This window comes from Coregonus clupeaformis, chromosome 34 (genome assembly GCF_020615455.1).
Source record: "Coregonus clupeaformis isolate EN_2021a chromosome 34, ASM2061545v1, whole genome shotgun sequence".
Lineage (NCBI taxonomy): Eukaryota > Metazoa > Chordata > Actinopteri > Salmoniformes > Salmonidae > Coregonus > Coregonus clupeaformis.
This window is the reverse complement of record NC_059225.1, coordinates 20,229,612-20,249,210: the sequence shown is the minus strand read 5'-3', so window position 1 is coordinate 20,249,210 and position 19,599 is coordinate 20,229,612. Positions and strand designations below refer to the sequence as shown.

Below are 19,599 nucleotides of genomic sequence, written 5' to 3'. Positions count from 1 at the left end.
TTGATTTCTGCTCAGCACTGTGGGAGTGTAACACCCCCTCCCCTACCTCCACACAATGCTCAACCTAAAAGACTAGCAGGCAGCCCCACTCCAATCTTCCACTGCATTCCACAACCCTGAAGACAGCATCAGTGCTAGTTCTAGAAATCATACAAGTTTTACAAAACAAAAAGTTCTAAAAGAGTTCCGGAACAGTTCTAAAATCCTCCACACTATTTCTCCAACTAAAGACCTCCAAATATAAGCTCCAGTCAGAGCCTGACTACTACAGTGAGTACAGTGTAGTGTATTCAAGGAAAGCATTAAAGCCTGAAAGAAAACTAAATTAAGTCAATTTGCAGTAATGCAGGTGGGCGAGTGGTGTGTGTGTGTGTAGCAGAGGGAAAGGCCAGTGTTTGGCATTCAGTAGAGAGTAGGAATAAATAGTAACAGTAAATCTGAGCAGGACAAAACTGCCTGCAATAAACCACACACACACACACACACACACACACACACACCCCTTCACACACACACACCCTCGTCGGTACTCACGCTGTAGTATTTCCTGATGTGCTTGCGGATGTCCAGTAGCAGCTTGTTGCTGATGTGTGTGGGATAGTCCAGAGGACGCCCCCCACAGGACAGGTTGCAGCAACGCATCATCGCCGCCTCCACCATCATACCCTACACACAAACAGGATGGGACTTTGTCAGCACAGAGTACACACATACACACACAACCAACAAAAGCCTGCTCTCCAGGTTTAGCAGTGGAGAACTCTGGACTGTAGGAATCATGCTGCGCCACATATAGGCAGATCAGACAGACCCCCAGCCTGCAGACCCCCAGCCAATCTCCTCAGCCTGCAGATCCCCAAGCTCCAGTCAATCACCCCCCTCATTCACCTGTCAGACCAGGCTTTCATAGGCACCTAACTGGACTGCTAACACAATGGAAATTCCACAACTAGTAGCTAACTACTTTCTAACTGCCAAGGCCTAAAAAAAATTATCCATCAGTCAGTGACAGGACTGGGGAGTGTCTCAACAGGGCTATGCATTTACTGCACTGGTACACACATTTCTACACAGTGGTACAGTGAGGGAAAAAAGTATTTGATCCCCTGCTGATTTTGTACATTTGCCCACTGACAAATAAATGATCAGTCTATAATTTTAATGATCGGTTTATTTGAACAGTGAGAGACAGAATAACACCAACAAAATCCAGAAAACGCATGTCAGAAATGTTATAAATTGATTTGCATTTTAAATGAGGGAAATAAGTATTTGACCCACTCTCAATCAGAAAGATTTCTGGCTCCCAGGTGTCTTTTATATAGGTAACGAGCTGAGATTAGGAGCACACTTTTAAAGGGCGTGCTCCTAATCTCAGCTTGTTACCTGTATAAAAGACACCTGTCCACAGAAGCAATCAATCCGATTCCAAACTCTCCACCATGGCCAAGACCAAAGAGCTCTCCAAGGATGTCAGGGACAAGATTGTAGACCTACACAAGGCTGGAATGGGCTACAAGACCATCGCCAAGCAGCTTGGTGAGAACAGTTGGTGCGATTATTCGCAAATGGAAGAAACACAAAAGAACTGTCAATCTCCCTCGGCCTGGGGCTCCATGCAAGATCTCACCTCGTGGAGTTGCAATGATCATGAGCATGGTGAGGAATCAGCCCAGAACTACACGGGAGGATCTTGTCAATGATCTCAAGGCAGCTGGGACCATAGTCACCAAGAAAACAATTGGTAACACACTACGCCGTGAAGGACTGAAATCCTGCAGCGCCCGCAAGATCCCCCTGCTTAAGAAAGCACATATACAGGGCCGTCTGAAGTTTGCCATTGAACATCTGACTGATTCAGAGGAGATCTGGGTGAAAGTGTTGTGGTCAGATGAGACCAAAATCGAGCTCTTTGGCATCAACTCAACTCGCCGTGTTTGGAGGAGGAGGAATGCTGCCTATGACCCCAAGAACACAATCCTCATGTCAAACATGGAGGTGGAAACAATATGCTTTGGGGGTGACAGGACAACTTCACCGCATCAAAGGGACGATGGACAGGGCCATGTACCGTCAAATCTTGTGTGAGAACCTCCTTCCCTCAGCCAGGGCATTGAAAATGGGTCGTGGATGGGTATTCCAGCATGACAATGACCCAAAACACACGGCCAAGGCAACAAAGGAGTGGCTCAAGAAGAAACACATTAAGATCCTGGAGTGGCCTAGCCAGTCTCCAGACCTTAATCCCATAGAAAATCTGTGGAGAGAGCTGAAGGTTCGAGTTGCCAAACGTCAGCCTCGAAACCGTAATGACTTGAAGATCTGCAAAGAGGAGTAGAACAAAATCCCTCCTGAGATGTGTGCAAACCTGGTGGCCAACTACAAGAAATGTCTGACCTCTGTGATTGCCAACAAGGGTTTTGCCACCAAGTACTAAGTCATGTTTTGCAGAGGGGTCAAATACTTATTTCCCTCATTAAAATGAAATCAATTTATAACATTTTTGACATGCGTTTTTCTGGATTTTGTTGTTGTTATTCTGTCTCTCACTGTTCAATTAAACCTACCATTAAAATTATAGACTGATCATGTCTTTGTCAGTGGGGAAACGTACATAATCAGCAGGGGATCAAATACATGTTTCCCCTTACTGTACATACATATCCACACAGGAGTAGTGGTATTCCTACAGGGTTTCACATTTACCTGCTTTTACAGCAGTGGTGGATGGGGAGTTGGACAGCCGGACGTACCCACACAGCAAAAGTTTGAAGTTGGGTTCTCATCCTCACGAGATGACTAAAGAACATCAATTGATTTTCCTCCTTTCCCTCCCTCGCTGTTTCTTCTCTTCTCTGGTTTTGATAACAGCAGTCTACCTCGCTCTATTTGATGTTCTCTTCCTCTCCCCAGTCTGTCTTTCCCATTCCCTCACGCTGTTCTCCTCTCTTGCAATCTCTTGCCACCCCCTTTCAATCTCCCTGGCCTCTTTCCTTCACTCCCCCTGTATCTCAAGTCAAGGCCCGTCTGATTTGTTAGACCATGTCACCACTAATTAACTTACCATCTTATCAGTGTGTGTGATGTCAGAACCATGGGAGGACAAACAGAGGGGAAAGTGTCAGCTTCATGAGTTTCTCTGCGACAAGAGAAAGCTGCGTCTGTCTAACTCATTACTGACTGATAAGAAAACACATCTCACTTCTCCAGTGACCTCGGTTGTAGGAATGGCTGTAGTAGGGGGGTAGGAGTGTGGTGTGTGAGGGAGGAAAGCTTTGACTATGTACAGACTCAGTGAGCATAGCCTTGCTATTGAGAAAGGCAGACCTGTCTCTCAAGAGAAGACAGGCTATGTGCACTCTTCCCACAAAATGAGGTGGAAACTGAGCTGCACTTCCTAACCTCCTGCCAAATGTATGACCATATTAGAGAGACATATTTCCCTCAGATTACACAGATCCACAAAGAATTCGAAAACAAACCCAATTTTGATAAACTCCCTTATCTACTGGGTGAAAAACCAGTGTGCCATCACAGCAGCAAGATTTGTGACCTGTTGCAAGAAAAGGGCAACCAGTGAAGAACAAACACCATTGTAAATACAACCCATATTTATGTTTATTTATTTTCCCATTTGTACTTTAACTATTTGCACATTGTTACAACACTGTATATATACATAATGACATTTGAAATGTCTTTATTCTTTTGGAACTTCTGAGTGTAATGTTTACTGTTAATATTTATTGTTTATTTCACTATTTCATTGTTTACTATCTACTTCACTTGCTTTGGCAATGTTAACATACGTTTCCCATGCCAATAAAGCCCTTAAATTGAAATTGAATTGAGAGAGTGAGCGAGTGAGTGAGAGAGAGAGAAAGCACAAGACAGAAAGAGAGAAACAGAGAGAAAGACACAAAGAGAGATAGAGATAAAGAGTGAGAGTATGTATGTGTAGGGGTTTAGGAAAGCCTTTAAGTGCAGGAGTGTAAACTATGCCAATGAAAACAGACTGTGTATGAGTCTGTCCTGTCTAAAAATAAGAGATGAGGTACAACACTGAAAGACTATAGCATACTTAACACAGGAAGTACCAAACGTGTGTGTGTGTGTCTGCATGCTTGTGTGTATGTGTGTGTCTGCATGCTTGTGTGTGTGTGTGTGTGTGTGTGTGTGTGTGTGTGTGTGTGTATGCGCACGCGCGTGTACGTACCGCTCCCTCAAACACGTTGTCGTAGACGTTATCAGTGTTACAGAGAGGGCAGGTGAATGTGAAGCGTTCACAGTCTTTATATTTCTCCTCATCAGTGAGTTGGACCGGAGCTCCTAGGAACCCATCTCCCTCCTCCTCTCTCTGTGCCTGCTGCTGGGCCCGGAACTGACTGGGGTCCAGACCTGGGGAACACACAAACAATCACAATATCTACACAGATACTATTTGCGCCAGTTATAAACACACTGCTACAGAACAGACACACAAAACCAGTCTGAGACAGAAACAATTAAGACTACTTTGTGTGAATGTGTGTCAAGTGGCAATGCACAAGGGTGAAGTTGACATATAGTGCATTTGGAAAGTATTCAGACTCCTTGACTTTTTCCACATTTTGTTACGTTACAGCCTAATTCTAAAATTGATTAAATTGTCCCCCCCCCTCATCAATCTACACAATACCCCATAACGACAGAGCAAAAACAGGTTTTAATAAATTTTTGCAAATGTATTAGAAATAAAAAACTGAAATATCACATTTACATAAGTATTCAGACCCTTTACTTAGTACTTTGTCGAAGCACCTTTGGCAGTGATTACAGCCTCGAGTGTTCTTGGGTATGACGCTACACGCTTGGCACACCTGTATTTGGGGAGTTTCTCCCCTTCTCTGCAGATCCTCTCAAGCTCTGTCAGGTTGGATGGGGAGTGTCGCTGCACAGCTATTGTCAGGTCTCTCCAGAGATGTTAGATCGGGTTCAAGTCCGGGCTCTGGCTGGGCCACTCATGGACATTCAGAGACTTGTCCCAAAGCCACTCCTGCGTTGTCTTGGCTGTGTGCTTCGGGTCGTTGTCCTGTTGGAAGGTGAACCTTTGCCCCAGTCTGATGTCCTGAGTGCTCTGGAGCAGGTTTTCATCAAGGATCTCTCTGTACTTTGCTCCGTTCATCTTTCCCTCGATCCTGACTAGTCTCCTAGTCCCTGCAGCTGAAAAACATCCCCACTGCATGATGCTGCCACCACCATGCTTCACCGTAGGGATAGTGCCAGGTTTCCTCCAGACATGATACTTGGCATTCAGGCCAAAAGGGTCAATCTTGTTTCTCATGGCCTGAGAGTCCTTCAGGTGCCTTTTGGCAAACTTCAAGCAGGCTGTCATGTGCCTTTTACTGTGGAGTGGCTATTTCATCTGCATTTTATAATAATAATAATAATATGCCATTTAGCAGACGCTTTTATCCAAAGCGACTTACAGTCATGCGTGCATACATTTTTTTGTGTATGGGTGGTCCCGGGGATCGAACCCACTACCTTGGCGTTACAAGCGCCGTGCTCTACCAGCTGAGCTACAGAGGACCACATTTATATTGAAAGTCCGTTTTTTTTGCCTCAATAGAGTGATAAGGGCAATTAATTTACATTTAATTCTGCTTGTGTCATGCCAATTTAGCTTTTTCCGAACCGCAGAAATAACTTTGAAGATGACCACCACAATATGTAAAATCCTCAAAGTTGCTGCGAGAAAGCTGCACGGCTGTAAACAGAGCTCGGTGCTTATCGGATGTATTAGGTTACGAAATCCAACTTTTTTGATATACTGTTGTTAGAGAAAAACCCTACTGAACGACTCAGAACATTAATAATCATATTTATCTTGGTAAAATGTATTTTATAACATAAGGAAGTGAAATTTCATCACCAAAGCGCATTTTCACCCACTCTGGGGACAGACACCTTAACATATGGAATGGTGGAGACTGTAGTGGAAAAGTTAGAGAGGAAGACAAAGACTGAGGAGGTAGAGAGGAAGGACAGACAGAGCGCAGATAGTGAGGGAGGTGTGATAAAAATAAACCGGAAATATCATATTTTTGTAAGGATGCCAAAACAATCAAATCACTGTGTGTGTGAAAGCAGCTGAGATAATCATATCATTAGAAGCTGAGCAGCTGAACACCCATTTAGTATTCCCAGGTGAACCCAAACACTGACACACACACACACAAAAACACACACCTTCCGTGACTAAGTGAATAATGTGTTAGTAAATCAGTGTTGAGGACTAGGCCACAGAACGCCCCCTCCTCCCCACAGCAACACACACAGCGCCATCTACAGACAGAATGTGAAGACCAACGACACTGGTTTCTGTTAAGAACTAAATATCTATTAGCTCTCATCTCTAAGGCCAGGGTTTTTTCCAGACCATGTGACTTTACCAGTGAAAACTTCAGGCCCCAGGCCAGGAAAGCATCTACAATTCATAACTACTCTAATAACAGTGAAACAGTGCTGAGAACTGAGACCCACCCAGCCATGTAGCGATGAGGACCCCGTCGATGCCTTCGATGGGCTCACAGATCCTGCCCACCACGGGGTGCACCTGCTGGGCAAGGTAGTACTGGGTGTCCAGGCTCAGCCCGGCCTGCTTCTGGAGCTGCTCCAACGCATAGGCCCTCTGACTGGCTGCCAACGTAGAGCCATCCTGGGGGAGAGGAGAGAGGGTCAAAACACTTCTGTTATACGACACTGACACACTTTCATCCATATCCACAGATACACTGACTACTAACTCAGTCCCTCTCCAAAAAGACACCTGTAAACTCATAATACACTTGCCGTCCCATACACACACACTCCCCCATCCCTACCTGGCAGATGATGTAGGAAACTGTGTCTCCAGCTTTAACCCTTCGTCCGCTCTGAGAGTTGATCCAGAGAGCCACGTGAACGTGAGGAAGAGACTTCTTGTCTGGGTAGTCCTGGGGGTCCTTAGTCAGGGCCTGGGAAACGGGAGGGGAGACGAGGGAGAGAAAAATAGGGAGAGAGAGAGAGAGCAAGGGGAGAGTGGGCATTGATACAAACTCACACTGTAGACACACATACCAACACAAAGAACGTTGAAAAAACACACACACACCTTGTGTATCTCATACTGGTTGAGTGGGATGGTTCCGTTAGCAACCTTCTCTCCCAACTCCAAAAGGTGACGCTGGATGTTCTCCACGATGACATCACGGTTCTGGTCCGACAGGATCTGACCAATCACATAGCTGAGAAAGAGGTGGAGGAGGAAGATGGGTAGGAGGAGGAAGGTTAGCATCTTTAAGAATCAGGTCATTGATTAACATTGCAATGACTGAGGGGAAGCAGCCAGAGCAAGGTCTGAACCAGCAACCCTGCAGCTACAGCAAACACACAACCTCCTGTGCCAAAATGGTTGAGACCTCTTGGCATAATCCAAGAGGAAAAAGGGGATGAGTGGAAATACAGTATATAGCGTACTCCAGTTGACGAGTCCACCTACTTGCCACACTCCTTGGCGAGGTCACACCAGTCCCTTCTTACGATGTCCAGCCCCTTGAGTTCCTGCTTGGTGCTGTAGCGGCCGTCCCCCTGCGGCTCCACCACCAGGGCGGCGTACTTCTTCTTCTTCAGCAGCAGCAGAGACTTGAACACCCCGTCGATGTCAATCTCCAGGAGCTTGTAGAGCTTGTTCACCTCAGCTTTCACCTGGGGGAAGACACAGGCAATATCAATATCTCTTTATCCATCTGGCCTTGTGTTTTCTCTCTATTCCACTTTCCATGCCTTTATCTCACCATCAACCCACCCACCCAGACAATCTAACTCTTGGAGTTTGATTACGATGGAGTCTCTTGCTCTAGACCCCTCTATTTCTCCTTCCCTCCCGCCTCCCTTTCCTTACCTTGTTTCCTAGTTTGTAGACCTCCTCCAGACTGGAGCTGTTGGTGTTGATCATGATGGAGTCTGTGTCACCGTAGATCACTTCCAGGTTCATCTGACACACACAGGAAGTCAGGGGTCAGAGGTGAGGACTGGGTTCTAAAGAAGGACTGGGTTCGAAATGGTACGCTATTCCCTATTTAGTGCACTACTTGGCCCTGGTTAAAAGAAGTGCACTATATAGAAAATAGGGTGACATTTCGTGCGCACCTAGCTCTTGGTCATCAGTAAGGATATTGTTACATTGTTCTTTCCAACATGGCCATGTGGTGACTACTGGTGGCGGTATTCCATTGATCAGTTAGGTTTAGAGTACAACAGCACTCACCTTCTGAACCATGTCTTTGGTGTGCATCAGGATCTAAGGGAAACACAGGACAGAACATAATTAAATACAAAAGCACTCAAATAGCATAATGAACTGTCAAGTAGGGCTGTTGCGGTGGCCGTATTACCACCACACTGGCAGTCATGAGTTATGACCGCTGTCAAATTCCACATGACCGTTGGAGTCACGGTAAACTCCTAGTATGCACTCTGGACATGCGTTGGTAGTACCCAACTCACTAACGATCATCAGGTCGCTAATGGCCCGGTACTCAGTGCTGTATTGTCCCTCTAACCCAGGGTTCTTCAATTCCGGTCCTGGAGGGCCGAGACACCTCTGTTTTTCATCCTCTCCTTCTAATCAGGGGCTAAGGGACACCAGGTGAGTGCAATTAACTACCAGGTAGAAATAAAAAACAGATGTGTTTCGGCCCTCCAGGACCGGAATTGAAGAACCCTGCTCTAACCACTCTGACATCAATGCAAATTAAATTGAATATCACAAACATTTTAAAAACTCACCATTACGCAATATATATATATTTTTTTACCTAACTGTGTTGATACATTTCAAGAAAGAAGTTCAACAATAGGTTGAAATTCAGTAGAAAACATGGTTGTTGTGGATGTTGTTTCAAAGCCAAACAACACTAATGGACAGCGCTTTCTAAGGTGATGATTAATTCAAAGCATTTAAGACGTTGCATGTAGAACATCCATACGCATATTAGAGCTTACGCATACACATACCTATATATTACATTTACATTTTAGTCATTTAGCAGACGCTCTTATCCAGAGCGACTTACAGTTAGTGAATACATTTTTTTTTATACTGGCCCCCCGTGGGAAACAAACCCACAACCCTGGCGTTGCAAATGCCATGCTCTATCAACTGAGCTACATCCCTGCCGGCCATTCCCTCCCTTACCCTGGACGACGCTGGGCCAATTGTGCGCCGCCCATGAGTCTCCCGGTCGCGGCCGGCTGCGACAGAGCCTGGATTCGAACCAGGATCTCTAGTGGCACAGTTAGCACTGCGATGCAGTGCCTTAGACCACTGCGCCACTCAGGAGACATATAGAGAGATATATGAGCTCAAGCCTTAAAAAAACAAAACGGAATTCAAATAATGATTGTGCCGTTATACTGCATATGTCTAGCCTATACTCTGAAATAAAACATTATAATCACCTTTGAGTGTGACTGTATTATTATGCATACTGGATGGACTGGTTACCCTATGCTATGCTCCAAACTTTCTATGCATGAGTCTGGGAGAGAACGCATAGGCCTAGGCAATGCTGTTGGTTCATTGATTGTGTAGGGCGGCTTACAGAGTTAGTCTACAATTACAGTGAATTTGTATTTGATTTTGAATAGCCTAGGAATAGGGCATTTTTTATATTTTAATAATGAACAGGCTGACATTACCTTTAGCTACAGAATATCTCACCACAGTGAGTTTCCATCTCTTCCTCTCTTCATTCCTTTCTCAAACGCGCAGAGATAGGGGCTGTCAACAGTTTAATTAAATATGTTTTTGTTGTGAAAACATGTTACTATCAATGTTCCCAAAAATACTTCACTTGGTTTCCCAAATTAAGCACTGGGTAGCTGCAGGTACATGGTTGAAGTTCCGAGTTTGGGCGGAATATCACCTGTCGAGCAGCGAGAGGCTGCATGCTCCTCAAACAGTGGTTGATGCATGAAGGGAAATAAGTGTTCTTATAAGCCAAAACATTTCTATATGCAATCACGTGTACAAGCAGAGTTTTGATGGTTGCCACTAAAAAGAGGAGGATCCCAGCTGCTATTTAGGCCTCTTTCTCAGCTGCTCCACTTTAAAACCGGAGTAGCCTACCCAGCATGATTTAAACTGCAGGAAAGCGGCCTCCATTCGCTATTGGAGTGCATACGGATGACGTCTTTTACCCCCTGCCCCTGTTCCTACCATTTTGATAATGGGCCATTCTAAATTGAAACAAATTTCACATATTAGTAAAGATGAGAGTAAATTGAAAATAGTCTGATGAGTGAAAATATGATTACCTCATGAGAGAATACAGCCTGGGTCAAGCAACAGAGCGCAAGCTTTTCATTAGACTTTTTCCAAATAGTCAATAGTCGCATCATGCAACCCATATAGGTTTTGATTTCTAAGACATTTTAAGATTTGTATCATTCACAACTAAATTGGCCAAATAACTAAATCTAGCGTATAGGACCCATTTCTAATGATCACTTAGCCACTTCATATGCGAACTCACTCAGAAACAGGAAAAATATTATTTCTATTTTATTCAGTTTCTATTATCTTATTCTTACAATAAAATCAGAATATAAAATAATGGCACAGGACTTATAAGCATATCCTGTCAGCTAAATGAACTAGCCGACAGCCTTTGGCATGGCGCATAGCCAGATAGCATACAGTACAGGTCGACTCATTCAGTTCTTCTGAAATACATTTTCTTCATATCATGTTTCTTTAGACCTGCCTAAAATAAATAATGGATTTATTGTGATGGTGTATATTGAATGGATTTATTAGACTTTTAAAATGTAGACGTTCCAAAGGCACGCATAAGCAGAGTGGAGGCCTGGAGATGCTACACATGTTTATGTTAATTAACCGTCAATTACCGTGAGACCGGCAGTCACTTGCATAACACTAACCAGCTGACAACATTTCACGACCGCCAAAGCCCTACTGCCAATAAACAAAATCATGCACTTCTCACACACACACACAACAAAAGGAGGCCAATTAGGAAATCAATTTACATTTAAGTCATTTAGCAGACGCTCTTATCCAGAGCGATTTACAGGAGCAATTATGGTTAAGTGCCTTGCTCAAGGGCACAGACAGATTTTTCACCTAGTCGGCTCAGGGATTAGAACCAGCAACCTGTCGGTTACTGGCACAACGCTCTTAACCACTAAGCTACCTGCCGCATATTATTAATCATTCACATTGTTCAGGGTTTTTTCTGTATTAAAAAGGGGCTTAGGTGGTGGGCATGTCAGGGGGCGTGACAATGGGCACAACTGAATTTTAGAGCAGATTTGAGGACCCCCATCTTGGGGGTGTAGAGAATTATTTTATTATTTCTACCCATTTTCCATGGAGCTGAGAGAAAATGTTATAGTTTTAAATATCCAACGCAGCCGTTTTTATATTGATATCAAATAATTTTGGGGAACAATTAAGTACCTTACTGTGATTGTTTTTTATTAAAATGGTCAAAAAAGAAACAAAAATAGCTTCTTAGAAAAGAGCAATTTCTCAAGCAAGAACTCTGCTAGGACTCTGGGAGTGGTCTGAATTGGGAGGAGAAAACTGAAAACTAGCTGTTCTTGGCAGAGAGTTTAGGAACTTTTTCTTATTTGTCTATTAACTATGTGATGTCCCCAGGCGAACAAAACTCCATCCCACCAAAACAAGAAGAAATTTCAGGCTGTCTTTTTAATCCGCTTTTACATTAACAGAGCATTATCATAACTTTCAAAATTTCACAGTATTATTCCAACCTCATGTGGAAATATACGGCGCATTCGCAAAGTATTCAGACCCCTTTACTTATTCCACATTGTTACGTTACAGCCTTATTCTAAAATTGATTTATTTTAAAATCTCAATCTACACACAATACCCCATAATGACAAAGCAAAAACAGCTTTTTAGAAATGTTTGCACATTTATAAAAAATAAAAAGCTGAAATATTTACATAATTATTCAGACCCTTTACTCAGTACTTTGTTGAAGCAACTTTGGCAGCGATTACAGCCTTGCGTCTTCTTGGGTATGACGCTACAAGCTTGGCACACCTGTATTTGGGGAGTTTCTCCCATTCTTCTCTGCAGATCCTCTCAAGCTCTGTCAGGTTGGATGGGGAGCGTCGCTGCACAGCTATTGTCAGTTCTCTCCAGAGATGTTTGATCGGGTTCAAGTCCGGGCTCTAGCTGGGCCACTCAAGGACATTCAGAGACTTGTCCCGAAGCCACTCCTGCGTTGTGTTGGCTGTGTGCTTCGGGTCGTTGTCCTGTTGGAAGGTGAACCTTCGCCCCAGTCTGAGGTCCTGAGCGCTCTGGAGCAGGTTTTCATCAACGATCTCTCTGTACTTTGCTCCGTTCATATTTCGCTCGATCCTGACTAGTCTCCTAGTACCTGCAGCTGAAAAACATCCCCACAGTATGATGCTGCCACCACCATGCTTCACCGTGGGGATGGTGCCAGGTTTCCTCCAGACATGACACTTGGCATTCAGGCCAAAAGGGTCAATCTTGGTTTCATCAGACCAGAGAATCTTGTTTCTCATGGTCTGAGTCCTTTAGGTGCCTTTTGGCAAACTCCAAGCGGGCGGTCATGTGCCTTTTACTGAGGAGTGGCTTCCGTCTGGCCACTCTACCATAAAGACCTGATTGGTGGAGTGCTGCAGAGATGGTTGTCCTTCTGGAAGGTTCTCCCATCTCCACAGAGGAATTCTGGAGCTCTGTCAGAGTGACCATCAGGTTCTTGGTCACCTCCCTGACCAAGGCCCTTCTCCCCCGATTGCTCAGTTTGGCCATGTGGCCAGCTCTAGGAAGAGTCCTGGTGGTTCCAAACTTCTTCCATTTAAGAATGATGGAGGCCACTGTGTTCTTGGGGACCTTCAATGCTGCAGAAATGTTTTGGTACCCTTCCCCAGATCTGTGCCTCGACACAATCCTGTCTCGGAGCTCTACGGAAAATTCCTTCAACCCCATGGCTTGGATGCTCCGACATGCACTGTCAACTGTGGGACCTTATATAGACAGGTGTGTGCCTTTCCAAATCATGTTCAATCAATTGAATTTACAACAGGTGGATGTGACGAGGTGTGAATGAAGGAGTCAGGCGCAGGAGGTAAAACACCGAAGTCCAGAGTTTATTCAGTTTACATAAATAAAACGCACCCAGCGTCAAAACGAAACTATCACAAAGGAAATATTCCACCTTGGCAATAACAGCTCAACCGAGCTACTCGCTCTCACAATGAAACAATCACTCACAAAGACAAGGGGAACAGAGGGAACACTTATACACATACTAATTAGGGGAATGAGCACCAGGTGTGTGTGATTGACAAGACAAGACATGACAAGTGGAGTGGTGAGAATGGGATCGGCAGTAGCTAGTAAACCAGTGACGACGAACGCCGAAACCTGCCCGAACAAGGAGGGGAGGCAGCCTCGGCGGAAGTCGTGACAGTGGATTCCAATGAAGTTGTAGAAACATCTCAAGGATGATCAATGGAAACAGGATGCACCTGAGCTAAATGTTGAGTCTCATAGCAAAGGGTCTGAATACTTTTGTAAATAAGGTATCGGAATCTCAAAACCTGTTTTTGCTTTGTCATTATGGGGTATTGTGTGTAGATTGATGATTTTGTATTTAATCCATATTAGAATAATGCTGTAACGTAACAAAATGTGGAAAAACTGAAGGGGTCTGCATACTTTCCGAATGCACTGTGTGTGCCCAATGATTTCAATGTCAGAAAAATCCCTGTTATTGCATCTTTGTGTGTGTGTGTGTGTGTGTGTGTGTAAAGCCTTGGTGATTTGCTATTAAATGGCGGATAATTGGCTAATAGGGCTATTAGTCATGCTGCAACGGGCCTTCAAACCCAGACAGCGAGCCTAATGACTCCTAATGGCTTCAATAGCCAACAGAGTGAGTGACGGACCAGAGTGTGGGAATGAGAAAACAGATGAAGCGAGCGAGAGAACGAATGGAGCTGTGCTCAAATGGGGACGAACATAGAGAAAAAGAGAACAGAGTGAAACCAAGAGTGAAGAAGTGTCTGTTCAAATGCATCAAGGAAAGGTGTAAGAGAAAGATGGACAGAAAAAGGAAAAGAGAGCTTGAGGGATAGATGGACATAGTCTTAAGAGAGACATTAAGGCACAGTATTTACGTTTATGAGTGCCTGTGTCCTCTGTAGCAGAGGGATCCTAACAGGTGGGGGTTGAGTGTGTGTGTGTGTGTACGGTGCAAGGATGAGGGATGCTAATCTGGGGGGGGTAAGAGTAAGAGTGACTGGGTGCAGTGTGACCTGACATCAGCAATCTGTCAATTCACACACACACCCCAGGGTTTCTGTTAGCCGGCAGTAGCCTGCTTTTGGCTGATAAAAAAACCCGAAAGGTGATAAATAACATTTCCACTGGCCATTTGTCCGGGAGACAAAAATTACATCACAAAATAATGCTTTTTAACCTATTCATTTATGAAAATACCAGTCGATGTAAATACATGCTTATCGGTCGATGGGTTAATTTGCATAAGTTAGTGGAATTAAATTGGCATACAGATACACAGCCTAGTTTCAGTTTAGAATCTGTCAGACAGCGCTTGAGTTGCTGCTACAGCTTGCTGCTGGAGTGAAATGTGTTTTACAAGCCCAATCATTAAGGAACAATTCTAAATTAAATCACGTTAAAAACTTTTTTGAAAGCCATGATTTAAAAAAGCTACTAGGGGTGTAACGATTCGTTTTAACAACGATTCGATTTGTATCACGATTCGTGGTTGTCGATACGATTCAAGGACGATATTGGTTCATTTAGAACGATACGATCCGAAACGATTCAGTGACTTGAAATCGATTCAGTAACCTTTTAGCCAAAAATTCAACCAGTGTGACTGAAATAAATACCTGGATACTGGACAGTGCAGGTGAAGTTTCCTAGATTCCTGTTTCTTGTAAGGACCGCAATGGTGGCTTAATAATTTCTCGCTCGTCGGCTTCTCCTCTGTCGTCCGCCATGCTATGTTTTGTTGTCTTTGCGCCTTTGCGCTGCTGCTGGCGCGGGGGGCGATGACGTCACGGATAGGCAGACTGAATCAAGTAATGTTTAAAGCCTTTATCATTAAAAGTGCTAAGAAAAAACATCCATATAAAGTCTGACGTGCTTAAATCCAATGGGTTATTTCCTAGTATCGATACAATCGATTTATTACATTTTAAAACGATGTTAGATTGATATATGTTGTCCAAAAGGCCAACTCGCCGAGCACAGATCGATGTAGTTGGATCATAGGAATATAAATCGATACATCGATGTAGTAGATGGATCGTTACACCCTTAAAAGCTACTATTTGTATTTTTTCTCAACTGGTAATCGAAGCGCACTTTCCATTCGCCATTGAAGTGCATATAACGGTAGGCAGGCTTCAGAGCGTCACACACCACTTTGCAATGAGCTGGAGGCAGTATGAATTTTGAAAACATATACTTAACTGCTTGAAACGTGAACATTTTAGTACATGAGGCATGTTTAATTTGCTTCAAAGTAGCCTAGCCAAAATACGACCAAACATGGAGGCAATTATTTTATAAAGACTTCCATATGCCATTGAAACCAATAGCCTATTTCTCTTATGTTCTATTGGTTTTCAAATTAACTTTATTTCATTGTCCTGTAGCCAAACGCACAATCCTAGTCATATTAACAACCCATGCTAGTTGTTGCATTTTTAGATCTCCCCTCTTTCTACATTTCTAACAAATATTTTCATCTCAGTCTCATGAAACCGCTCAAGTGAGGAGCGCTTTTAACAATAGTGTTTTCCTGATAATTGCATTATGGAATTAACATTCACGCATAGCCTACTGCCTTGTGCGTATTGCTGTGCTTATGTGAAGAAAATAGTTTTCAACATTGTAAGCTAAACGTTCATATTGGTTGCATCAGCCTCATTGCTGTTTTTATTGTATATTTTATGTAGCCTTCGCCTACTGGTTGTATGAATTTGGGATCCATCGTCCCACAACGGTCCCCGAATTTGTTTGGAATAGGCTATTTCTTTCTCGCACAGAACGACAAGTTGACCAATAGAATAGGTCAACTTTTCTATTATAGGGGATAAAAGATTGACAGAGTAGTGATCGTTAGTCGTCTTGTTGGCTGAGGAAAAGTAAATGTGGACCGATACTCTAACATCTTCAAATTCGCATCGGATTTCAGTAAGGAGCACGCATGCAGTTGCTTCCTCAATTTGCATGTTCTGTTAAGATGAATTACCATAATCTAAATATGATTTCTGTCATTCTGAGCACCGTGGGTGGACGCCCTAATCAGGCACCCAATGCATATGCGTCCGGTAAATTAAAATGCTGCAGGTCAAATGTCAGGTGCCACATTTTCCTAACGGAAACCCTGACACACACACTTCTAACGGAAACCCTGACACACACACTCAACCCTCCGCAGGGACAAGGACATGGCTATTTGAGACCAACAGCGTGGGGAGAGGAGAGGTTACGAGGGGTTTCCCCTCCCTGAAACTAGAGTGGGACTTAAGCTTTATGGGCTGCTACATACCTCCGATACAGGATGGAGGGAGATGTGGAGGGGGGTTTGAGTAATTACAGCACAGCCTCGTCCATTAGAGACTACCACCAAGGTCATCCTACATCGCATGCACATGGACGTGCAGACAAATGCCTAAGAAGGTAATATTGTGCCTAAAAATGTCAAAACAGGGAAGAAAGAAAGACAGACGGATGAAAAGAGGAAGGGAAAGAAAGTAGTGGTAGGAATAAAGCAGCTGAGATTAAAGAAAGAGGTGGAGCGAGGGAGAGGTGGTGAGGCAGTATTGATGTAAATGATGCGTGGTCTGGTCGTATTTAGCCAGTTTTCCATCTGCTGTCAGTGACGACAGGATGGACCGCTCAAGGAGGCACCCCACTAAAAGACTAGTCATTTGACCATGACTCCGGAATTTGTGTGTGGTATCCAAACCGACGACTGTACTGTACTAACCACCGCACATAGCACACACACAGTGCCTTCAGAAAATATTCACACCCCTTGACTTTTTCTTCAATTTGTTGTGTTACAGCCTGAATTTAAAATAGATTACATTTAGATTTTGTGTCACTGACCTACACACAACACGCCAATGTCAAAGTGGAATTATGTTTTTAGAAATGTTTAACAATTAATTAAAAATGAAAAGCTGAAACGTCTTGCGTCAACAAGTATTCAACCCCTTTGTTATGGCAAGCCTAAATAAGACCAGGAGTAAAAATCTGCTTAACGAGTCACATAAGTTGCATGGACTCACTCTGTGTGCAATAGTGTTTAATGATTTTGAATAACTTTCTAGTCTTTCTGGGTAAGTCTCTAAGAGCTTTGCACACCTAGATTGTACAATATTTGCACATTATTATTCTTTTTAATTCTTCAATCTTACAGTACCAGTCAAAAGTTTGGACACACCTACTCATTCAAGGGTTTTTATTAATTTTTACTATTTTCTACATTGTAGAATAATAGTGAAGACATCAAAATTATGAAATAACACATATGGAATAATGTAGTAACCAAAAAAAAAAAAAGTGTTCAACAAATCAAAATATATTTTAGATTTTAGATTCTTTAAAGTAGCCACCATTTGCCTTGATGACAGCTTTGCACACTCTTGGCATTCTCTCAACCAGCTTCATGAGGAATGCTTTTCCAACAGTCTTGAAGGAGTTCCCACATATGCTGAACACTTGTTGGCTGCTTTTCCTTCACTCTGCGGTCCGACTCATCCCAAACCACCTCAATTGGGTTGAGGTCGGGGTATTGTGGAGGCCAGGTCATCTGATGCAGCACTCCATCACTCTCCTTCTTGGTCAAATAGCCCTTACACAGCCTGGAGGTGTGTTTTGGGTCATTGTCCTGTTGAAAAACAAATGATAGTCCCACTAAGCCCAAACCAGATGGGATGGTGTATCGCTGCAGAATGCCGTGGTAGCCATGCTGGTTAAGTGTGCCTTGAATTTTAAATAAATCACAGTGTCAAATCAAATGTTTTTTATAAAGCCCTTTTTACATCAGCAGATGTCACAAAGTGCTGTACAGAAACCCAGCCTAAAACCCCAAACAGCAAGTAATGCAGATGTAGAAGCACAGTGGATAGGAAAAACTCCCTAGAAAGGCAAAGCACCCCCACACCATCACACCTCCTCCTCCATGCTTCACGGTGGGAGCCACACATGCGGAGATCATCCGTTCACCTACTCTGCGTCTCACAAAGACATGGCGGTTGGAACCCAAAATCTAAAATTTTGACTAATCAGACCAAACGACAGATTTCCACCGGTCTAACGTCCATTGCTTGTGTTTCTTGGCCCAAGCAAATCTCTTATTCTTATTGGTGTCCTTTAGTAGTGATTTCTTTGCAGCAATTCGACCATGAAGGCCTGATTCATGCAGTCTCCTCTGAACAGTTGATGTTGAGCTGTGTCTGTTACTTGAACTCCGTGAAGCATTTATTTGGGCTGCAATTTCTGAGGCTGGTAACTCTAATGAACTTATCCTCTGCAGCAGAGGTAACTCTGGGTCTTCCATTCCTGTGGTGGTCCTCATGAGAGCCAGTTTCATCATAGCGATTGATGGTTTTTGCGACTGCACTTGAAGAAACTTTCAAAGTTCTTAAATGTTCCATATTGACTGACCTTCATGTCTTAAAGTAATGGACTGTCGTTTCTCTTTGCTTATTTGAGCTGTTCTTGCCATAATATGGACTTGGTCTTTTACCAAATAGGGCTATCTTCTCTATACCACCCCTACCTTGTCACAACACAACTGTGTGGCTCAAACGCATTAAGGAAAGAAATTCCACAAATTAACATGGCACACCTGTTAATTGAAATGCATTCCAGGTGACTATCTCATGAAGCTGGTTGAGAGAATGCCTAGAGTATGCAAAGCTGTCATCAAGGCAAAGGGTGAATACTTTGAAGAATCTAAAATCTAAAATGTATTTTGATTTGTTGAACACTTTTTTGGTTACTACATGATTCCATATGTGTTATTTCATAGTTTTGATGTCTTTACTATTATTCTACAATTTAGAAAATAGTAAAAATAGAGAAAAACCCTTGAATGAGTAGGTGTGTACAAACTTTTGACTGGTACTGTATATATGGATGATTTATAAAGCCAGGCACATTTAACAGTTAGGCTATTGATTATAGACCTAATTAAGTTGGAGTTTCCCCTCTCCTCAATGTTCTTAGACAATTAGGCTAAGGCAAGTGCTGTTTCCTCGTGTCTGCTGCTGCTGCCTCCGCCGCATAGTTCTCAATCCCAATATGCTGGATAACTTTGCTCTTATGCACATAGCAATACAGGGAAAGGCGCAATTCTACGGCGCACTGAAGATTGTTTCAGAACCACGTACAGTGACCGTATCCAACGCGGGAGAAAGCGCATGTTATAGAATATTAGATTTATTAGTGTTGCACTATTAATTTTACATAATATAACCATATACAATTTTAGA

The 19,599-nt window shown here is 43.3% G+C and overlaps 1 protein-coding gene across 2 annotated transcripts in view; it reads right to left on the bottom strand.

The window, feature by feature from the left end:
* pola1 (polymerase (DNA directed), alpha 1) overlaps window positions 1–19,599 on the bottom strand; it is an 89,311-nt gene that overhangs the window by 27,843 nt on the left and 41,869 nt on the right. For both annotated transcript variants that reach the window (XM_041861857.2, XM_041861858.2), the window contains exons 27-34: window positions 8,291–8,323; window positions 7,925–8,017; window positions 7,523–7,728; window positions 7,136–7,268; window positions 6,867–6,998; window positions 6,526–6,700; window positions 4,217–4,398; window positions 535–666 (exon numbers count right to left, since the gene is read on the bottom strand). In XM_041861857.2, the coding sequence (XP_041717791.2) occupies window positions 535–666; window positions 4,217–4,398; window positions 6,526–6,700; window positions 6,867–6,998; window positions 7,136–7,268; window positions 7,523–7,728; window positions 7,925–8,017; window positions 8,291–8,323 (1,086 nt within the window). The remainder of the gene's footprint in view (window positions 1–534; window positions 667–4,216; window positions 4,399–6,525; window positions 6,701–6,866; window positions 6,999–7,135; window positions 7,269–7,522; window positions 7,729–7,924; window positions 8,018–8,290; window positions 8,324–19,599) is intronic.